The sequence below is a fragment of the Ambystoma mexicanum genome, chromosome 9, assembly GCF_040938575.1.
Source record: "Ambystoma mexicanum isolate Mex_15411 chromosome 9, UKY_AmexF1_1, whole genome shotgun sequence".
Taxonomy (NCBI): domain Eukaryota; kingdom Metazoa; phylum Chordata; class Amphibia; order Caudata; family Ambystomatidae; genus Ambystoma; species Ambystoma mexicanum.
The window spans coordinates 641182268-641203799 of record NC_090931.1 but is presented as its reverse complement, the minus strand read 5'-3'; the positions used below and the strand labels follow the sequence as shown (position 1 = coordinate 641203799).

The window sequence follows — 21532 nt, the reverse complement described above, 5'->3', positions numbered from 1 at the left end:
GTTCCGCAAGGCCTTGTGAGTCTGACTGGCAGAAAACTGGTGGCACACGTTCTGGGAAAAAACTATAACTGAGGCTATGGGCGTCGTGCTCCTACTTATCACATCGGGTGACGTCGGCCGTCGGAGGAGGTCCTCGAGGACGGCGCATCGACGTCATCGACGCAGGACGCAGACGCCAAAGATTTTCCGAAGCAGCACAGCTGTGGACATTACCTGTCATAGATATGGAATACGTCGTCGGACCATCCCATCGAAAGAACGTTACCAGGTAAGAAAGTAACTTGTTTGTCTAGCTTATTCTCAGCTCTCAGCCTTTGTCACTAACCTCTGTCTCCTCCCACCTCTTAATCTGGTTTCCGCCTTAAACACTCCTGAGACTGCTCTCACTCACGTTTTCAACTCCCTCGTCACCACTCGCTACTCAAAGCAATCCTCCTCCTCGACCTCTCTGCTGCCTTCGATACTGTCGATCACCCCTTACTTCTCAATGCTCTTTCCTCCTTTGGTTTCAAGGGCTCTGTCCTCAACTGGCTCTCCTCTTACCTCTTTCACCGCTCTTTTGCTGTCTCTTGGGGCGGTCAAACCTCCCATACTCTCCCTCTGGACACTGGTGTTCCCCAAGGCTCTGTCCTCTGACCCTTCTTATGCTCTCTTTACAGCTCCCTCCTTGGCCCCATCATCTCTTCCTTTGGGATTTCTCATCATTTCTACGCTGATGACGCCCAGCTTTTCCTCTCCTTTTCTTCCTTGACCCCGGACTTAAATCTAAATCTCTCTTCCTGTCTTACCGCCATTAAAAACTGGATGTCATCTCACTATCTCTCAACACTGATAAGACTGAAGTCTTATTCTTTCCTTCCAACACACTTCATCCTCCTTCTATTCATTTTCCCCCTTCTAATCTTCCCATCTCCACCCGTGCTCGTAATCTAGGCATTCACTTTGACCCTTCCCTCGCCTTTACCCATCATATTTCTCACTTCTTGCGCATGTCGCTACCACCTTTTCAATATTGGTAAAGTCTGCTCTTCTCTCACCTTCCATGCTACCAAACTCTTAATCTCCTCCCTCTTCTTCTCTCGCCTTTTCTATTGTTCTTCTCTCCTCTTCGGACTCCCTGCTTCACATCTTGCCCGTCTCAAATCCCTCTACTACTCTGCTATCCGTACCCTATGTCTTCTCTCTCCTCACGACTCCATCCCTAACTCTCTTACCTCGGCTGGCTTCCTTTCCACTCCCAACTTAAATTTCCCTTCCTTTATCTTGTCTTTAATTTTTTTTTTTTTTTTTTTTTTAAAGACTGCGTCTCACTGTCTTGCCCAGGCTGGTTTACAGTGGCTATTCACAGGCGCGAACCCACTACTGATCAGCACGGGGGTTTTGACCTGCTCCGTTTCCGACCTGGGCCGATTCACCCCGCCTTAGACAACCTGGTTATTCAGTGCTCCCACAGAATCACCATATCGATGCCAAACTTAGTGTGGACACCCGATCGACATAGCACACAGCAGCCCAGAACTCCTGGACTCAAGTGATCCGACAGCCTCAGCCTCCCAAGTAGCTGGGATTACAGGCACACGCCACAGCACCAGGCGTGCATGTATCTTGTCTTTAAATCTCTTCATGACCTTGCCCCTCCATATCTCTCCTCTTTTCTCTCATTCTACACCCCCTCTCGCGCCCTTCATCTTTTTACTTTGTTCCCCCACCCCCATGTGCCTCTTCTTGTTTCCACTGCTTTCAGCTCCTTGTCCCCCCTACACTGGAACTCCCTCTTTCTATCCGCTCCATCCCCACCTATTCCTCCTTCTGCACCTCCTTGAAATCACTCCGTCATTCCCCACCCTGACCCTTTTTCCCCTTTCACCTTTCTCTCTCTCCCCTCTAGTACCCCCTTCATAATTCTTTACCTGCCCCCTTCTCTCCCAAGTCCTCCCTCTTCCTACTGCCTCACTCTATTCCCCATTCTCGCTCCCTCTTCCTTCTCCACCCCTTCCTCTCTTCTTCATCCTCATAGGCAAATTGATCTACATACTGTTTTACTGGTTTGATTCATATATTGTAATTTGCATCTACTGTTTTCCTATGTATTCTTGTTGTTAAATTGTAAAGCGCTTTGGAGTAAAGCGCTATATAAAAAAAAAATATACAAATACAACCCTTTCTCCCAGCTAAGATAAGCCTGCCTGCTCTGTCCATGCTACCCACATTCTCAGGTGGTACAGCCTTTTACCAAGAGTGGAGCTTATGTCCTGCTCGGATATGATTTTTATGAAGTCTTGGTAGGACTTTAGAGAAAGTGTCTTAACACATACCACTGTAAGGAAAGGCATGGTATCGAACAGTAAGACGGACACAAATGATCACAGCTCAAAGGTGTTAATTGAACTTCAATTGGGTTTAAAAAACTGCCTTCTAAAGATGGGAGCAAGCTACGACCATCAAATAATAACGCAGTCCTCGTGTTGCCCTGCCAAAATCCAAGGTGCCTATACTAATAAACCTATTGCCTATCTTTACTTCTAAATACAAATTGTGTGAGAAACAATGTTATGCAAAAGAAGTGTTCAAGAAATATGTCAGGATATTCAAGCCATTGGCCTCCGTTCCCCACGTTTTCAGCTCGGGACAAGGCGTTGCATTCTAACTTAGCACAGTCTCTTGCTTCTCTAGCACAAGGATGCAGTTCAAATCTCAATATCTGGGCCCTCTGTCAAAGTCTCTTTGCCATTCAAAATCCTAGTTCAGAGGACCTGATGCAACAAACATACATTCAAAAGTTCCTTTCTTCTCTGGATTCTCATGTACAACTTCTTGGGTGATTTTCAATTCACCCCGGCACCCTCCACTGGGCTCACACTCACTTTAACACAAAGATTTCAATTGATCTCCCTCTGTCGGACTTTGACAAAATCCATATACTTTTCCAAACTTTCTTTACTTTATCGAAGACTTTCGACTGTGTGCCGGATTTGGCTTGACCTGTCGCAGGACCACTTCAATTCACATATATTCGTTCTTTCAATTGATCTCTCTCCACTGGGCTCGGACCAACTTGATCTACTTTTATCACTTCTCGGCTGGGTACCTTACAAAGACATTTGATTGAGCACCCACGCGGTGCCAAGGTATTGTAGCTCGCTTTAAAGTTCAATCACTCATCAGCATTTTAATTTCATTCGCATCTCCCATCACACACGTTATAACAATGTAAGTTCCAGATCTCGCCACAAAATGTTGCTGCTTACAACCTTGGCTTCAACACAGACCGGTCTTGTGTCGGTCTCCCCAACTCACCGGCTGTGTTACTTTCACGGAAGTGGCTTTGTTCTTCGAGCCAAGGACAGTACCACAGTGGCTGGAGATTCTCCCTGCCTTGATTATTGACGCGGGAGGGCCGTTGGTAGCTCCAACACACAATGCAGTATTCTTCAGCCTGGTCTTATGCTTTCTCTCGAGGTTTTGTGGAAGTAACTGTTCCTTGTCGAAAAGGTCAAGAGAACTTCCTTCTTTGCGACCGCCCTTATGTTTTACCGTCTTTCTCCTCTCGTTAAACTGTCATCTTGTGCTTTGCCTCGCTCAGAGTGTGCTCTTGTGCTCCACCTTTTATGTGTGTGGTGAAGTGTAATCGAAGTCAGGTGCGAGTGATTTTCGATAATAGCATGACCTTGCCTGACCATAGTATTTGGGCATGTCGGGTACACGGCTCGGGTATTAGTCTGTCTTCCCTTAGAGTGGGCTGTCAGTGAGAAAGTGTGTGTGTTGTAAAAGGAGCGGGGTAGAGTTCTTAAATATTGTACCGGGTAGGATGAGGTAAGGGTGTTACAGGGGATTGGGGATACCGCGTCTCACCATCCAGTCTCCCACTCCCCGAAGACTCCTCACCCAGGTGATCCTCCAGCATTGGTCCACCCCGAGGAACTGGATCCAAAAGCAATGGCCGTGTCCTGGCCACCTGAATGACAGATCCCCAGGGACTGGTGGGTGAGACATATTCTGGTTTCTCACACCACACATTGAAAAACACAAAAAGAAAGCTAGATCACAGGCCCAGGTGGGAATGTATTCAGACCCTTTGGCAGACCATGATGAAAATGAGGGCACGCTGGACAATGACTCCCTTCAGGAACACCAGGAATGTATTCATCCTGATAACATCGTGGCTTCCACTGGTAAGCTAGACCCTCCAGTCACCACCACCCCTATTGAAGACAATTTTCTGTATACAGGCTTACTTGGTACAGCGTCGAACGATTTAGTACCCTCACTCAGGAACTGGATAAGGACATAAGAAAAAGCTTATTTCACATTGCATCTCTTTACTGTCAATCAAGCCGAGCATCACCCCCTCTTTAAATCGGTCTCCACCAAAGCAGTTAAACCTCCACGGACACCATTTACATTGGGGGTTAACTTGCCCCCTGACTTTGGTAGTTACTATGGCTTGGAAGTGGGAAAATGCCCCATGTCGGTCACAGAATACCCACTGGACAAGGCGAATAGGCACATCTACATTTAAGCATAAGGCATCAACCTCTGCCGCCTATAGGGTCAGAACAGCAAATGCCTCAGTCAGAATGTCCAGATAATGTGGGTCAAAGTGGGACGACATGGAGGAACTAGAGAAACGCATCTCCAGGGTACCTTCCGAAAGATCGTTCAGGAGCGAAACATTGGGCAAATGCGATAATTAAAAACGCACTGGATGCTGCAGAAACGGCAGGACACCAGGTGGCATGGGCCCCAGTCACCAAACACCATGCCTGGTTCAGAGGGACAGGGTTTGAGGCAGCAACGTAAGCAGACACCATTGAAAAAAACAATTAAGGAATCCTCCATTTGTGAGAGCTCTAGGTTAAACTTTGAAACAATCTAAAAAAGACCCTGACCCAATTAAGAGACTGGGTCAGATATCGACCTCCAAACAAGATGAGTACCAGCTAATCCTTGTTCCTTTTGGGAACCACATATAATCCACCCACGTCCTGTCCCCTTTCCTCCATACTTTTTTTTTTTTAACAATTTTTATTATTTTTATAAAACGCACCAAACTTGACAACATATAGGACATGTTCATATACTTGTTGCTTAGTGTTACATCAACATGTTTCAAGTTAGTCCTACCCCCTCCCTCCCCATTAACTCGAGCACCCACTTCAATGCCGCTGGATTAATTTCTGAGGGGTTGTCCCCTTCACTGTTACCAGATGTATCGTCTTGACTAGAACCGACATGGGAGTTCTGACATCCTAGCCACCTTTCCTCCATACTTGTGGAACATTCCGTCCATTAGGACTGGACCGGAGCACTTTTTAAGCATCAAAAAATGTCAATTTGGTCTTTACACAGGCCACTGCATGTGACCGCAGCTGCGTCTTCCTGAGCTCCGCACCACCCTTCAGTCCTTTTCATCGCACGGTCAGAGTTGGACGCACTTGCATTTTAGGGAATTGTTTTCTTTTGATTCCCTTGTCCTTCATATTCCTGCTCCCGTTCCACGGCCTTCTTTCTTCCCTCTATGCTGGAGCGTCTGGGATTAGTGTCCTGTTCTTCCTGCGGATGTAGTTTTGCGAGGGCGGATCCCCATTCTCTGATGGAGTGCTTGGTCATGGAATACCGGTGGGACTCTTGCTTCTACTGCGACTCCCGCTCCATCCGTGCACTCCAGCGTCTACTTGTCAGGTGGGAGGAGGTGTTCCAGCGGAATCCTCCTTCATTTACAGCAGTTAATTGAAGAAAAAGAAGTGTCCGGTAGGGTACCCCGGCCAGGGGACTCCTTCCTGGTGTTTTATGGTTCCGGGAAGGGGTGAAGTGGCTCTAGTAGCAGGTGTCCCAAAGGGGAATCTAACCTGCACTCCGGAGTTTCCTCTGCAGTTCCCTGTAAATGAGCTGTCTGGACCGGATCTTCATCCGAGGTTCCCCATCTGGGGGCTAAAGTTAAGCCCAGCATTTCTGGGGCTGTTTTAACCAGGGTAGTTCCTGAAGTTTCCAAATATGGAACTACGTGTACGGAGACTCGTCTCGAGGTTTCCAACAAAGCGACTAAAAGCACCAGGGTTACCCCTGGGGATCTCCGACTGGAGGCTATATCTAAAACCGGCAGAATCGAGGGGCCTCCTACGAGGGCTCTGGCTATGGGGGGGTGACCCTAAATCTTCCCACACACAATCCAGTGGTTGAACAGATCCTGCTGAGTGGGCAAAGAAGGCGGGCAAACACCTTAAGTCTTCAATTACCGGCTCTGGCGAGGTTCCCTCGCTGAGGGCTAATTCTAAAGCAGACTCTAAGGGGTTGGAAAAGCGCTCTAGACCTGCTAGCACCGGCTCTGCCCAGGTTCCCTGTCACAAGGCTAATATTGAACACAATCACCGGATGCCCCTGTGGTGACAAAGGCCTCACTGACGCCTGTGACGCAGTTCACCTCAGGCAATAAAAAAATGGCGGTCTAACCCCTGCGGTCTGTGGCAGCTATTTTGACTACCTCTCACACCAATGTTCTCAACGGCTGGTACCGAGGGGCCTGTTTTTGGGGCTGAGCAGCCTTTTCCACGTAATATCGATAACAGGAATCTGTTCCGCCCTCCGATGGATTGGCATGCTTGTTTTCCGCTGCCTCCATCTCGCTCCCTCCTGCGTCTGCTCCCTTGGTTTACGTGGATCCTGCTGGTAGAGGGCCATCCTGGCAACCAACCTCTTTGTAATCCTGGGGGTACGCGCCTTCAGAGCAGCCTTTACCCACTCCGTTGCCTAGGCCTTATTCTGAGGATGTGGTTTTTGGCAAGTTCCAGACCCTTATGCCCTCTGACCTGATGAAGGCATAAGGATCTATTCAAAGAAATCGATCCTAAGCCTCCCGAGCCGCCACCTGCTCAGACTACTCTGCAGGTTCTGGTAGTGCCACCTCCTCTTCCAGTGGGGTCCCTCCTCCACTAACACTGCTGCCTCCACTTTCACTTGTGCTTAAAACTCCCGTAGCGCAGTCAAGTCTGCCCACATGGTCTGAGGTGCCACGTGCTGTGGATCAAAATTCTGCTCCCACCATACTGGATGTTTAAGCGTACCCGGATAGCAACGACCCGCTCTGCTCCATCAGTCCTTTCATGGCCGGGTACTGGATATGATGGCGTTGCTAGATATTCCAATACCCGAGCCTCCGGCTCTACAGGAAGGTGTACTTTCTGGAGCCTTTACTCTTGTCGACACAGGAGCGCACAGGCCTTTTCCTTCAAAAGAATGTCCTGCCCGAAGCCCGCAAGGTCTGTGGAAAAACCCCATTCCGGGGCAGCATGTGAACAGAAAAATGTACGCTTACTACAAACTACACACATCAGAAGACATACCCTTGACTGAATGGCCACTCCCCTCATCGACGGTGGTGGCAGCAGCTACGCTCCAGTCTCGGCCATCCTCTACATCCTCCACTGCACCGTCGCGAGTCCTTTCCAAGGAGAACAAGCTTCTTGATGCCATTGGGGGAAAAAAGTATTTTCTAATTCGGCTCTTCAGCTGCGACAGTCTAATACCGAGGTCACTGTGGCGGGTGCTAATCTCAAGCTGTGGAAGGAGCGTGCCGAGTTTCAGGAATGTATTCCTCCTGACAGGCTCAAAGATTTTAGGGGCGGCTTATCGGATGCCAAAGTTCTGGCTCTGGACCTGCTTGAGGCTGCGGCCCATCATGTCAACCCTTCTGCTCTGAGCCTTATGGTTGGAGTAGACCTCTCCCACCAAGTGTGGCTGCATGCTACAAAGTTCTCAAAGGAGGTTCAGGACAAAGTACTTTATCTTACCTTCAAAGTTAAGGAACTATTCCACTCTTCCACTGATTAGGAACTCGCCAAAACAAAGGCAAGCACGCAAACGGCTAAATCTTTGTCAGTCCTTTTCCAAACCCCAGCGAAAGCAGCTTATACTCCGAGGTCAGCGCCTCAAAAAGAGTCCTTCTCTGGTTTCGGGGGGGGTTCCAGGACTGCTGTGCGTGCCAGGCAGAAGCTCCTGCTGGTGGGCCTTCGCCACAAGCAGCAAAAGCAAGGTGGCCAGTTTTTCTCTCGGTCAACAGCCTTCTCTTCAGCAACTGGGGGAGGTCTCACTGCCGATAAACCATCTAAATAATGTTTTCCATCGGTCTCACGAGATTCCGGTGGGAGGGCGAATATCGTCTCATCTGGAGGCTTGGCAGACCATTGCAGAAGACCGGTGGGTTTTGTCCTCTAGACCTCAGCAGTGGAGCCTGTTCCCTTGCGGGAGCAAGGGGAGGGCTGTTACTCCTGTCTGTTTACAGGGCCCAAACCCAACCAGGCTGGCCTGTGCACTATCCTCAACCTCTCCAATTTCAATTGTTCTACCCCAAGAGAAATTCAAGATGATTACGCCCAGCCAGATAAAATCCTCTCTCCGGAAGGGCGATTGGCTCAGTGTGGTAGATCTACAGGACGCCTACATGCAAATCCTGATCTGGAGCCCGCGTCGGAAATATCTGTGGTTCTGCGTGGGAGCGTCACACTTCCAGAATCGAGTGCTACTGGTTGGTCTCATCTCGGCGCTGCATATCTTTACGAAGATGATGGTGGTCATGGCAGCTTGCCTCGGACTGCAGGGAGTTCATGTATATCCATATTTGGATGATTGGCTCCTGCGCTGTCCTTGCCCACAGGCCGCAATGGCCAATCTTCAGTCGCTTCTCCAGCTCAGGCTGTCCGTGAACTGGCAGAAAATGGTCTATGACCGTTGCTCAAGACCTGATCTTTCTAGGTTTCCGTTGGTATACTGTCGCTACCAGAGTGTTCACGACGGAGGACAGGATTGCAGATCTGTCAACCACGTGCCAGCTTTTCCTGCAGTCCTCCCACATGTTGGCCTGGTGGTTCCAGAGACTCCTGGGCCTTATGGCCTCTTGCGCATTAACTCAACCTCTTGCATGACTGAAAATGAGGCACACTCCGCTTGCTCTTCGGAGCTGCTGGCCTCAGGCTACGGATCCGGATCTTCAGTGGTGGTCTTCCGCCAGCAACCTTTCGGTGGGCACCTCCTTCCAGGAGCCCTGCCCACAAGTAAGTTACTACAGACTCCTCCCTTCTGGGGTGGGACGGGGGGGGTGACTACATCACCTCAAGGTGTACGATTTGTGGATGCCCTAGGAAAGACGGTCCCATATCAATTACGTAGAGCTTCTGGCAGTTTTTCTGGCACTCAAGGCTTTTCAGCCATTTATCATCAACAGTGTAGTTTGATTTCGCACATACAATTCTGTAGAGATGTTCTACATCAACAAGCCAGGGGCACCAGGTCTCCTCTGGTGGATCTAGTTATCCAAATTTGGAATTGGGCGATCCAGCAAATTGTCTGGCTTCAGGCAGTGCACATTCCGGGTCACATCAATGTTGCGGCAGACTCCCTCAGCCACCAATCTGGGGCAAGCTACGAGTGGAAGATCAACACTAATGTCCTCACCAAGATCTTCCAGCAATGGGGTACTCCAGCGGTGGACCTCTTTGCAACCTCAACGAACAGGAAATGCCCTCTTTATGCTTCCAGGGATGGTCTCGGAGTGTCTTCCTTGGGGGGACGCTCTTGAGATCCCTTTGGACAACATGAAAGCTTACGTCTTCACTCCTATGCCACTGATTCATTGGTCCCTCTGGAAACTGGGGAGTGCTTCCAACTGCACTCTCCTCTTCATAGCTCTGTGGTGGCTAGCCAGGTTCTGGTTTTCTGGTGTGCAACCGGATCAGGTTGCTGCAGATTCCTGACCTTCCTCACAAGAACAGTCACCAGTTGTGGCACCCCTTCCCACAATCCTTCAGCTTGGCGGCCTGGTACCTCGGTTCTGGTCCTTAGCGCAGTTCAACCTTTCAGAGGATGTGCATAATTCAGGCAGCATGTAAGCTTCTACGAGGGCTCGGTACAAGAGCAAATGACTTTGATTTGGTCATTGGCGTCTAGCTAAACAGCTTGATCCCCCGACAGGCTTCTATTGACTGTGTTTTGTCTTTTATATCAGACCTTGCAGCCTCTGGCATCCATTTCTTATCATGCAGTTAAGCCCGTTGAAGTCAAGGGCGATTTTCAGACGCTGTTTGCTGCCGTTTACGGCTGGTGACGCGGTAAGTCCTACTGTTTCACCTGTCAGACGGCTGTATAGTATAGAATTATTTTTGCGATAGACAATGGATTCCACCAAACCCCGCACCCGATTACAGGAAAAACTAGAAGAGACATTAGCTAATGTGCCTAAAATCACTACACCTATATATCCAGTTGCAAGCCCTAGTCAAGATCAACTTAGCACTCCAGGTAAAATAACAAACAAGATTGACCAACCGCCTTCTGTTGAGCCAAAGAAAGAAGATCACTTAATTACAGCACCCAGACAAAACTCATTAGGAAATAATGAACAATCTGATTTGAAAACAGTATTGAACTTGGAGAGAAAAAAACCCAACCAAACCACTTTAGCCATTCAAAATACTGACTCTCCTTCACAAAATGTCTCATCCATGCAAACTTCAAAAATTAATTCAAAGAAACGCACGGACGTACCCTGTACTCCATCTTTGCAGCAAAGAGCTCGAACAGCAAAGCAGCAATGGCAAACATCATATTATCTGTTAGACTCTCCACAACAAAATACAAATAAACAACTGGAAAACCGTGTGGCCCGCCTATCTCTTGACATCACAGAAATAGATGCAATTATGGACTCACAGGAAAGAAGAAAACAAATCTTTGGAGGACCAAAGAATACCAAAACAATGGCAACAAATACATCCACGCCAATCGTCAACAAAACTAAAACCATGCATATTAAAACCTCTCCACCTCATGCTTATGCATTAAAATCCACTACAGTTGACCACAATCAACCGGCAATAGAGGAGATTACAACGAACATTCCCGCTGAGATACCAGAAAGAATTCCAACAATAATGCTGGATCTCCAGAACACTTTAGCGGCTGTTCTCTCATTAGCTATGGTACCCTTCCTTAAAATCCAAGAAGCAATGGTAGATTCTACAAAAGACCAAGCAACCCTGTTGGCTATGATTCTAACAAAACAAATTAATATTGAAGGCTTCATGGGTACGATACAAGAACGTCTCAACTATGAGGCAGAAGCTACCAGGACCTGGCAGAAATTGCTAGAATTGATCGGGTTGTTTTGACAAAAAAAACCTAACAGGTACCCCGACAACAATAACAAAGAAAATGTTGGACGACAAATCAAAAAAATACCTTGGAACAGACAACAAACCAGATAATTTTTCAATGCAACCTCAAAGTGAAAAAGTTGCATCTGATCCCAAAACTACAAAAAACCAAACTACTCAATACGAAACTCAAGCTGATCCTGTGAAACCACTTACAAGTATTGCTAATACCGAACCATCGTCATGTACTCCATTTGACATCTTTGACCTAACCAAAAGAGGCCTTATAGGAAATCAACCTCAGCCAAAGAAAAAAACTGCAAAAAAACACCAGACAGGTTCTCGAGCGTTCCTAAGAAAACTCCAGGTGGTTGAAAAACAACAAACTACACCCATAATAACCCAAAAGAATCTTGAAAATAGGAAGAAACAAGATCAACCAGACACGATGAAAGCCCCTGCGACACCAAGATCAGATTCTAAAGAAGCAACGACTGGCTCAGAACAAAAGCGAGAAACATTGATACAAAGAGAAGACAAACCACTCGACACACTATTAGCTGTGATTGACCAAAAAGCAATTATCTATTAGACGAGTCGTCATGACAAACCAAAAAGCCTAAGTATTCTAACAGATCTGGATGCCACTTTAACTGATCCTCAAGATGAGCCACTAATAGTCCTAGACGAATGTTCTGAGACCTCAACTCCTAATTCGATTTCGATCAATACATCCACTAATACCTCCTTCACATACTCTATAGTATCAAATGAGGAAAGCTGGACTTCAGTCGAAACTGAAAATTCCTACAAAAGTGTGGAAATGACTATGGACCAAGGCGAATGCCCATTAATTCGACCTATCTTTGAGGATCCAAGGAAAGTAAATAATATCTTTCGCCTATCATTGACTGCAACTACCCCAAATCCTACTGAAGTCCTAATCATGAACAGATCAAACATCCTATGTTTATTTGCAGTCATTCCACAATTGGCTGAAATCACTTCGAGAGACATTGATGTTCTACACTTCCCAAACAAAAACCAGATGGACACAGTTCACATCGACTTCAACAATCAAAAAACGATGATGCATGTCCTGTCAACAAATAGTCACCTACTGCAATTGGGATTTACAACAGAAGAAGTCCTTGTAACCAAATCTACCGCCTCAAAAAAACTAAAAATATCTATGAACCATGAGTATTCGAATCAAAACAACCAGAAGAATATCGACAGCCAACAGAAAACCAGGCAGCCAGTATCATGCAATGTCCTGCAGAACAAAAACATTCAATCAAATCCTCATCCGATCCGCAGGACGAACCAAATGCATTCTGACATGTCTTATAACGCTCTAATCAAACAAAAATTAACACAACGAGCCGATATTCAAAACTCAAGAATTTAAGACCTATCTATAACAACCAAAAAACAATGAAATAAAGACAGAAGAGATAACATTATGTTCCTGTACTACTAGAGGCTCAACCCATCTATTTGAAGAAGGATCCTTAAATCAAAAAGATGCGACAATAATTTGCCTTCAGGAAACTTGGCTGTCCGAAGAGGTAACCTGCGAAGGTTTTTCGACCTTCATGAACTCACCGATTACTTCACACCAAGGTAGACCATCATCAGGCATGCTGATTATGACCAAAATAAATCCATCCTGGTCATTCGTAGCAAAGCAAAATCTACACCCCTGGGCCCAGTACATCACCATCTGTATCCAAACCCCAAAGAAGGAATCCAGCTATTTAACAATCTTCAATATTTATTGGAACCCAACATCAATGAATGAAAACATATTTCTTGATTCAATTTTCGATGAATTCGATACAATTGCCAGCCTACATAATTCGACAGATTTTATAATTGTTGGTGATTTGAATATCCATCTTTATAGCCCAGAAGGTATGAAACTAAATTCCTCCAATCTATCTTCAAGAGCAAAACATGGACCAAAGAAATTCTCATTAGAAACCTAACCTTGACTGAACAACCACGAAATGACCAAGATAAACCTCCGCCAACATGGACACGAGAACAATCCAACTCAATCATAGACTATATCTTCATCTCAAACGATACTAAAAAATCTAACAGCGACTGCAAACCATCCACAAATAGTGATCATCACCAAATTTTAATGACATGGACTACTGCTCAAACACAAACCTCACGATTATACCTCCCAAAGTTGGAACTCAATAACGGTCTAAATAAGCTTCGAATAAACCAACACCAAATGGCTGACCTGCTGACAAACTTTGAGACTTCAAATTTACCAGACCACGTAAAACTCAATTATGAGTGGATTCTGCACAAATATCAGCAACCCAAAAAAACCTGTGCGATCCAGCAAATCAAATACAAACATCAGTTTAATCATGATATCAAGTTAATGTAAAAGAACTTACACAAACAAATTTGACTACTCAAAAAACACAATACAATTTCTCTGCGGTAGAAATAAAAAGGAAAAACAGAAATATTCCAACTTCATAAAATCATATAAAGCCAATATGCGCCAAGCAGACGCAGAGGTGATATTAGCGGCTCTAAGACAGAAAAACACCAGACAGCTGTGGTTGCTCCTAAATGAAAAATCCAATGCATCAATCATGATACAAGAGGTAGAATCCGGAGAATGGTCTCAACATTTCAAAAACCTCTACAAAGAGAAAACGGACATTTCACCAACAGGAAGCTCGAACAACCATCAGGCTTGGGACCTAACATGGGAAAAGGATGAGAGCAAAAAACCATTACGTCCTTGAATCCATCGCGAGCACCAGGCCCTGATGGGCTCTCAAACGCTGATCTAAAATCTGCCCCCGAAGAATGGGCTACCTTTTTCTCAAACTGCTTAATTTAATAGAGAAAAACAAACAAATCCCATCCATCTGGAACCTAGCGATATTATTCCGATTTACAAAGCTGGTGACAGGAAAATGCCAACAAACTATAGGCCCATAGCCCTTCTTGACCCACTGGGAAAGCTGTTCGCGGGATTCCTGATGAAAAATCTCAATACTTGGGCTGAGGAAAACGGTTTCCAAGAGAAGAGACGGACTGGTTTCGCTAACAAAATCGGCACAAACATGAATCTGCTACTTCTAAGTATGACTAAGTACGAAGCGACAACAAAGAAACAAGTATATGCTGTCTTTATAGACCTAAAAACAGCATTCGACTCGGTGAATAGAGAAAAATTATGGTTGAAGCTCACTTCATGGGGATGTCCCTCACCCATTCTCAACCCAATTAAACAGCTCTACTCCAATACATCGATTAGAGTCAGATTAACAAAAGACGGTGCAGTAACAGACGAAATTACCACCTGGAATGGCCTCAAACAAGGATGTCCCCTGGCTGCTTGTCTATACAACTTATATTCATTTGGCTTTGTACAAGCGATTCACGACCCTTTCTCGAATCCGCCAAAGATTAATAACGAACCGTTAAAAACCTTCATGTATGCAGACGACATCATTGTCATGGACAAAACATAATCCGGTTTACAAAAAACGGTAAACAAAGTGGGCCTTTTTATGAAAGAGAACGACCTATAAATTAACATCCCTAAAATAAGTTAATGAGACTAACATCTCTGCATAACCTCAGGCGACCAAAAGGTGAAACTAAAATTAGAAGATAGAGATTGAAGAAACAAAAGTATTCAAATATCTTGGCGCCATGATAATTCCATCACCAGTTGAGCAGGAATGGAAAGACCACATCAAGAGAAAGCAAGATCCTTAGCCCGTTTAGGTCGCTTTTTTCATTGCAAATTTGGAACCTTCACAATAAAATCAACAATCCTATTGTATAGACAAAAAGTGGTCCCCATCCTAACCTATGCTGGAGAAACAATCAATCAAGATACGATGGAATGGCAACAATAGGAGGCCATATTTTGGAGAAAAACTCTTGCTTTACCTAACTCGCTTCCAATGCCAAAAAATTGTTTTGAATTGGCACTGCAATCTCTAGAATCTATAATTACTTGGAAAAAAATTGATCTTTACAGAAAAATAATTTGCCAGGATAAAATTCCATCTTTAGAAATAATCGAGGGAAAAAAAGACCCCCTGTATATGTAACAGCTCTTCAAAACTGGACCAACGAGATAAAAAAGAAAATGAAGGCCGAAGACATCAGCGAAGACATGCTAATAAATAGACCACAATATGCCAAAAAAAGAGTTCAGCAAAACGATTGGATCAAAACAATAGAGGAACAATCAAAATACAAACGAGCATTGAAATGCTCAAGAGAATCAAGAGCTCTCAACGAACTACCACCATATTTAGCATGCTTTCCAGAATGATCAATACGAGACCAATTCCTACGCTTTCGCCTAAACATATTGCCAACCCGCGATTACTTATCTAACATAAAACACCCAACCATAATGACTACAGACTGTCGATTTTGTAAGATTGATAACACCAAAGAGACTCTTTCACGTAATCATGGTTTGCCAAGCTTTGACGGATGCAAGAAACCTGTTCAGGGACTTCTTCAAAATCTCTCAGAAACAGATGAACACACAGGAACGATGGACCCATATCTTAAAAGGACACGACAAGAACCTAATCTTAACAGTAATTAAATTTTGGACCGTGGTCCTGAATACTAGCAATCACCAAGAATAAGAAACCTAAATTTCAACCCCTTCTCATCTTGTAAATGACATAAATGAAAAGTTTGTATTACCAAACAGAACATTTTAAATAAATTTAAAAAAAAAAACTTATCATGCAGGACATACCTATCCACCATTGTGGCTTATCTGTCTACAGACAGTTGCTCTTTTTCACTAGAAAACCACATCAAGAGCCATTTTGCAGGTTGTGTTAATCTTTTCCCTCCGGTTAAGCCTCTTCCAAAATGGGATCTGAATGTGGTCCTCACGCGTTGTCATAAGCCTTTTGAACGTATGGCTCTACCGAGCTGAAGTACTTTTCTTGGAACGTGGCCTTCTTGATTGCAGTAACATCTGAGAAAAGAATAAGTGAGCTTCAAGCTCTGTCGAACATCTGTTCCTAACTTTCCACAAGGATAAGGTTGTGCTTCACACTCAACCTTTTTTCCTTCCCAAAGTTGTCTCAGAGTTCCACTTAAACCAGTTAATAGCCTTATCGGTTTTCTTTCAGAACCTGTCTCCGATGCAGAGAGGGTTTTACACAACCTGGACGTGAGACGAGCTCTGAAGTTTTACCTCGACAGAACAAGGGAACTTAGAAATTCTTCACAACTTCGTTGCGTTTGGTGACTGATGCTGGAAATGCATCTGAGGGACAGGGCCTCTGTATCTTTGTCCTTTTATTGCTTTGTGTTGTGTGTTCTTTCGTGTTTTCCGTGCAGGAGTTCCTGTGGGACTCCTGGCAGTGCAGCGCTCTCTTTTGGTTTGGTGAACAGACCCTTGGGATACCCTTATGGCACCCTTGGGTGGCAGTACAACCCTGTACTCAGTGTTTGTTTTTGGGCACCTGTGTGTGACTCACAGAGCAGGGTATGGGCTGGTGGCAGCTCCGTGCTGAATTGACAGGTGCCCTAAGCATCCTCCATTTTGGGATGCCCAGGCTCTGTCGCTCGAATCGGTAGATTCCTGATGGAGACAAGATATAGCCCCCCTGGCCTCTTTCCTTCCATCGCCTGTTACCTTGGTTTTCCCAAAGTCCCGGGAAGCCCTGACTGTCCCTTCCCCCTGACTGGTTGTTGGGTGGAAGTTCCATATATGGTAGTGTGGGGGGGGGGGGGGGGGAGTGCCTTCCCAACGACTGTATGTTGTGGGTATGCCCGTGGGGTGGGACCTGGGTGAATGGAGAGTGTGACGAATACGCATTTCTTGTTGTGTACGTGTAGTATCTGTTGTTTGACACAATGACTGAGGCAGCCCTGCCCGAAACGGGTATGAATGCAGTGTGGAGTGTTGAATGGCTGGGAACTTGTCCCAATACACATTACTTGATGCGAGTGTCTGGGGAGAAGTGAATGGCCTGAATGCACTGTGTGCCTGATTGGCTGACTGACTGCATGAATGCCCTTCTGAGTGATTGGTTGCCTGAGTGTGAAGCAGCTTATACTCAGAGGTCGGTGGTGGACAAAAGAAGGGCAGACAATTCAAAATCCCAATCATGCAGGCTACAATCACAATGGAAGGCACACTATTAGGTTGGTTGGCCCATTGCCAAGACCTCACTGAACAGGGGATATAAACACAAAGCAAAGCAACATATTATTATGTGATAAAGATGGCTCTATCTTTTCAAATAAGACTATACAACAGTAGCGTGTTCATCAATAGACAATACCACAGCTGTGGCGTACACAAACGGGGAAGAACACTCTCCATATGTTTGTCACTCCTACCTCAGAACATATGGCAAATGGCAGTTATGTACCCGGCGGACAGCCAAAGCAGGTTGTTCGAGCAAAATCACGAGTGGAAAAATCAACACAAATGCACAAACAGATTTTCAAGAAGTGGTGAAAGCCAACAGAGTGGATATGTTTGCGACAGCCCAGAAAAGAGAATTCCCATGCTTTGCATTGCATCCAGGTACCCCCAAAAGGGTCGGTCCCTAGGGAATTCTGTATTGCTGAGTTGGCCAGGGATATTTGCTTATGCATTCCCGCTCTCCCTCCCACCCCTCAACACAACTACTTCACAAGTTACTACACAAAAGGCTAAAACTGATATGGATTGCACCAATGTGGGCAAGACAAACTTGGTACTGCCACCTCTTAAACGATCAAGCTTCAACCAGTTAATAGCTTACTAACACAACACAGCAAGTTAACACACCCATGTCCATAGACCACGAACTTCGCAGCATGGCTGCAGAACTCGTAGAGGTCGGACATTTGCAGTTGCCAGCAAGTTGTATGGACGCACTAAAGGAGGCCAGAAAACCACAAACCAAGGCACTGCTTTTTCAAAAGTGGAAAAGATTAGTAATACAGTGCACCCAAAAGGGCATCAGTAAAATGGGGTGTTCACCAGCAGACGCTGTATTTACCTCCATGACTCTGGATTGGTTTAGTTCTCCCTCAAAGTCTGTCTGGAAGCTCTGGCAGCTTACACTACATCCTAGCACAAGGTGCATTGATGGGGAGTTGACGTTAAATCTTTCATAGAAGGTCTTAAAATATTTAACTCTCCATTTGCTCATGCACCCCCTGGGTGGGACCTCGGTATCGTTTTACAAAGACTCATTGGAGCACACTTTGAGCCAATGCACAAAGTCGCCAGCCTAAAGGTTCTCTCATACAACGTAGCTTTTCTAATAGCAGTCACAACCATTAGAAGAGTAAGTGTGCTACAAGCCCTTTCAGTAACCGAGCCTTTTTTTCTCAACACATAAACACAAGACAGTGCTCCGAGCATATCCGCACTTGTAACTGAAGTACATTTCTAAATTCCATTTCAACCAGTCCATAAATTGCCTTTCTATCTTCCCAAACCCGAACAGGGAGAGGAAGCACTAAACACACTCAACATGCACAGAGCAGTCCTGTTTTACTTGGGTAAAACAAGAACAATCGAGAAGACCAGTCTCTTAAGCAGTGGGCTAAGACGGTGACCCAGTAACCACGGCCACCATTGCTAGGTGGATCGTCAAGTGCATACAACTGTTACTCACTAGCAAAAAGACATTACCGTTCACACACAGGGCACACGTAGCACAGGAGCAACGCTGGCTTTTATTGTAAATGTGCTGTTTGAACAAATATGTAAGGCTGCAATTTGGAGTGGAGTCCATACATTTACAGAACACTGCTGTATCATACACCAGCAAGGGCTGATTCACAGGTTGGTCAAGCGGTACTGAAGTTAGTGTTTTTTCTACTGTCCCCGATGTTCGCCCACCACCTTCCTCGGGTACTGCTTGCTAATCCACCCAAGCATGTGCTTCTAAGCAGATTCACAAGCCCAAGAAGACGAATATCACTAATCTTTCTGTCGCTTGTATCTGCTTAAAAGCGCATGCACCCACTGAGCCTCCCCGCTAGGAAGCAAAGGGGACAGTACAGAAAACATCAGTCGCATTCTGCTTTGCATTCACAGCCCATACAGACCTGGCAAAAAACAATCCGAGGACGACACGTGATGGATTAGTCCTAATTCGAGGAACATTTAATACTCCGAGCCAACCACTAGATGCTGGCATATGCAAAGCATGTGCTTCTAAGCAGAGAGAAGCCACAGAAAGATTATTACTGGGGAAGTAATATTTGTCTTGTACTTTAAGAAACCCTGATAGTCTGTATATTCAATGCGTTTTGGACTCACTAGCACCTTTTTATTTTGAAAAAAAAACGTGGCCCTGGCAAAAAAGATAATTTCACAAAATGTCTCGCCGTTGACACACGGTTTTAGTTGAATCTGGAAACACTTAGTATTAATGTATATGTTAATGCTTTACAATACTGGCAGATTGACTCATGTTAGGAACCCCAAGAGACTGAGACAAGTTTCTAACCCTACCCACACTCCTTTAGTCTTTTGCCAGCTGTAAATTAAGATTTCTAACCCTCTGTTTTTTGTTCTGCAGGGGCACCTTCCGATTTGAAAGGCCTGACGGCTCCCACTTTGATGTTCGGATACCGCCCTTCTCTCTGGAGAGCAACAAAGATGAGAAGACCCCTCCTTCCGGCCTGCACTGGTAGAGCAGGTCGGAACCCTGGACTTGGCACATCTTTTGAACTGCTGCAAAGAGAGGGAAACAAATGCACACAATTTAGACATCGAGAAAAACTCTCCCTTCAACGTGCAATACAGAAACATGCTTTTTAACTTTTAGTTTTCCAGACGTTTTTCATGGAGTGATTTCTGGAACGTGGACACAGTGACTTATGGTGACACTTCACGTTGTGCGGCTACTTTATTGGAAATCTTCGATGCCTCACCCACATCTGGGTGCAGCTCCTTCCACATGGTCCTCATCCGAAATGTTTAGGTTTCTTTGAATAAAGGGATCGTTTCCTGAAATTTTAGTGTACTGCTACTGCTGTCTCGTTCAAATACACAAGTCCCTTTTTCTTATGCAGAGAGCTGTATGGACAGAACTGCCTCGTCTTGTCCTTTATGGTGTGAGGGAAGGTGTTGAACTCGACCTTTGCTCTTCTACCAGTGTCATTTTCTCCAGTCGCCTTCATTTCCAAAAGGCCTTCGATTAAATGAGTTTGGCAAACATCTGCACACTAAAACATTTTATAGTCTGACATCAAGAAAAGCTAATATATAGCTCTAGGGTGAAAGTTTGTTTATGCTGAACCCCCCACGTGAGAGCACCCTCGAGTTGAGTGTAAGGTGGGGGTAGATATGTCCTCCCGCTTCCATCTCAACCACGGTCTGAAACCCCTCTTCACCACTGCCCCATACACCCACCCCCACCCTCGGTCTATCCTCCTTTCTCTCTGCCTCTGCCCTCCAAAGTAGAGACTGTTGTTTCCAAAAGCACCTATTAAAAGTTAATTTATGAGCCCTCTCCGAATATTTTGTAGTAGTGATCTACACATAAATAGTCTTAATGGCTCAATTCTCTCGTGCCATGTATGAGTAAGCATCCAAGGAAAAAAACAGTAATGAATTTCTGGGAATGGTGCTTTTCTTTCTCATTTCAAATGTAGTACTACACGGTCCAGAATTCTAAGGGAACAAACAAGAATTCTAAGGGAACAAACAGGACGGCCGGCTTTCTAATGTATGGCATGGGAAAACTGGAGAGCTCTGTAATGCACAAAGCACATTCTGTATTATCAAAGCCTAGAATAACAATCTAAATTATTTTGTGGTGGATCATCATTGCAAGGTGGACAGTTTGTGCTCCAAAATATACCGTTCTGTTCCTAGCTGCTTTGTATGAAATCAAGAACTTTTTGGGACATACAACTTGATCTGTGATCGTGTTTGTTTGAATCACTAAATACATAATGCATATTGGGCTTGGTGCTCATTTAATGTTTTCCCAACTTTTATCCTAACATTAAAATGTTTACTACCAACAATCATATACCCTCATTCGGACAGCCCATCGATTTGATGTCACGATATAATAGCTGTGACATCGGTTACTGCTTTTGGGTGCTAGGGATGTCTCGCTTCTTGTTTCTGAAGAGTTTTAATAGAGGAGTTTGGTCTGTGAGAGCTTGTCCTGTCCCCCAAAAAACTGTTAAAACCTCGTTAGCGCTGCAGCCCCAAAAATCATACATTTGTGCCAATTCAAACTTTTTATAATCTATATATTTTAATATTTAAGATAAAACCAATTTGAGTTGACTTTTCCCAAATGTTTGTTGCTAATAACTTTCGACTCTCAACAGAATATGCAGAAATGTTCCCACACAATGTCTGTCAATATCCCTGCACG

General features: G+C 45.1%; 1 protein-coding gene across 1 annotated transcript in view; it reads left to right on the top strand.

Moving 5' to 3' along the window:
• POLDIP2 (DNA polymerase delta interacting protein 2) overlaps positions 1-20151 on the top strand; it is a 184258-nt gene extending 164107 nt beyond the window's left edge. The window contains exon 11 of the mRNA XM_069615352.1: positions 19715-20151. Coding sequence (XP_069471453.1) covers positions 19715-19829 — 115 coding nt within the window. The 3' untranslated portion in view covers positions 19830-20151. The remainder of the gene's footprint in view (positions 1-19714) is intronic.
• The last annotated feature ends 1381 nt before the right edge of the window (positions 20152-21532 follow it).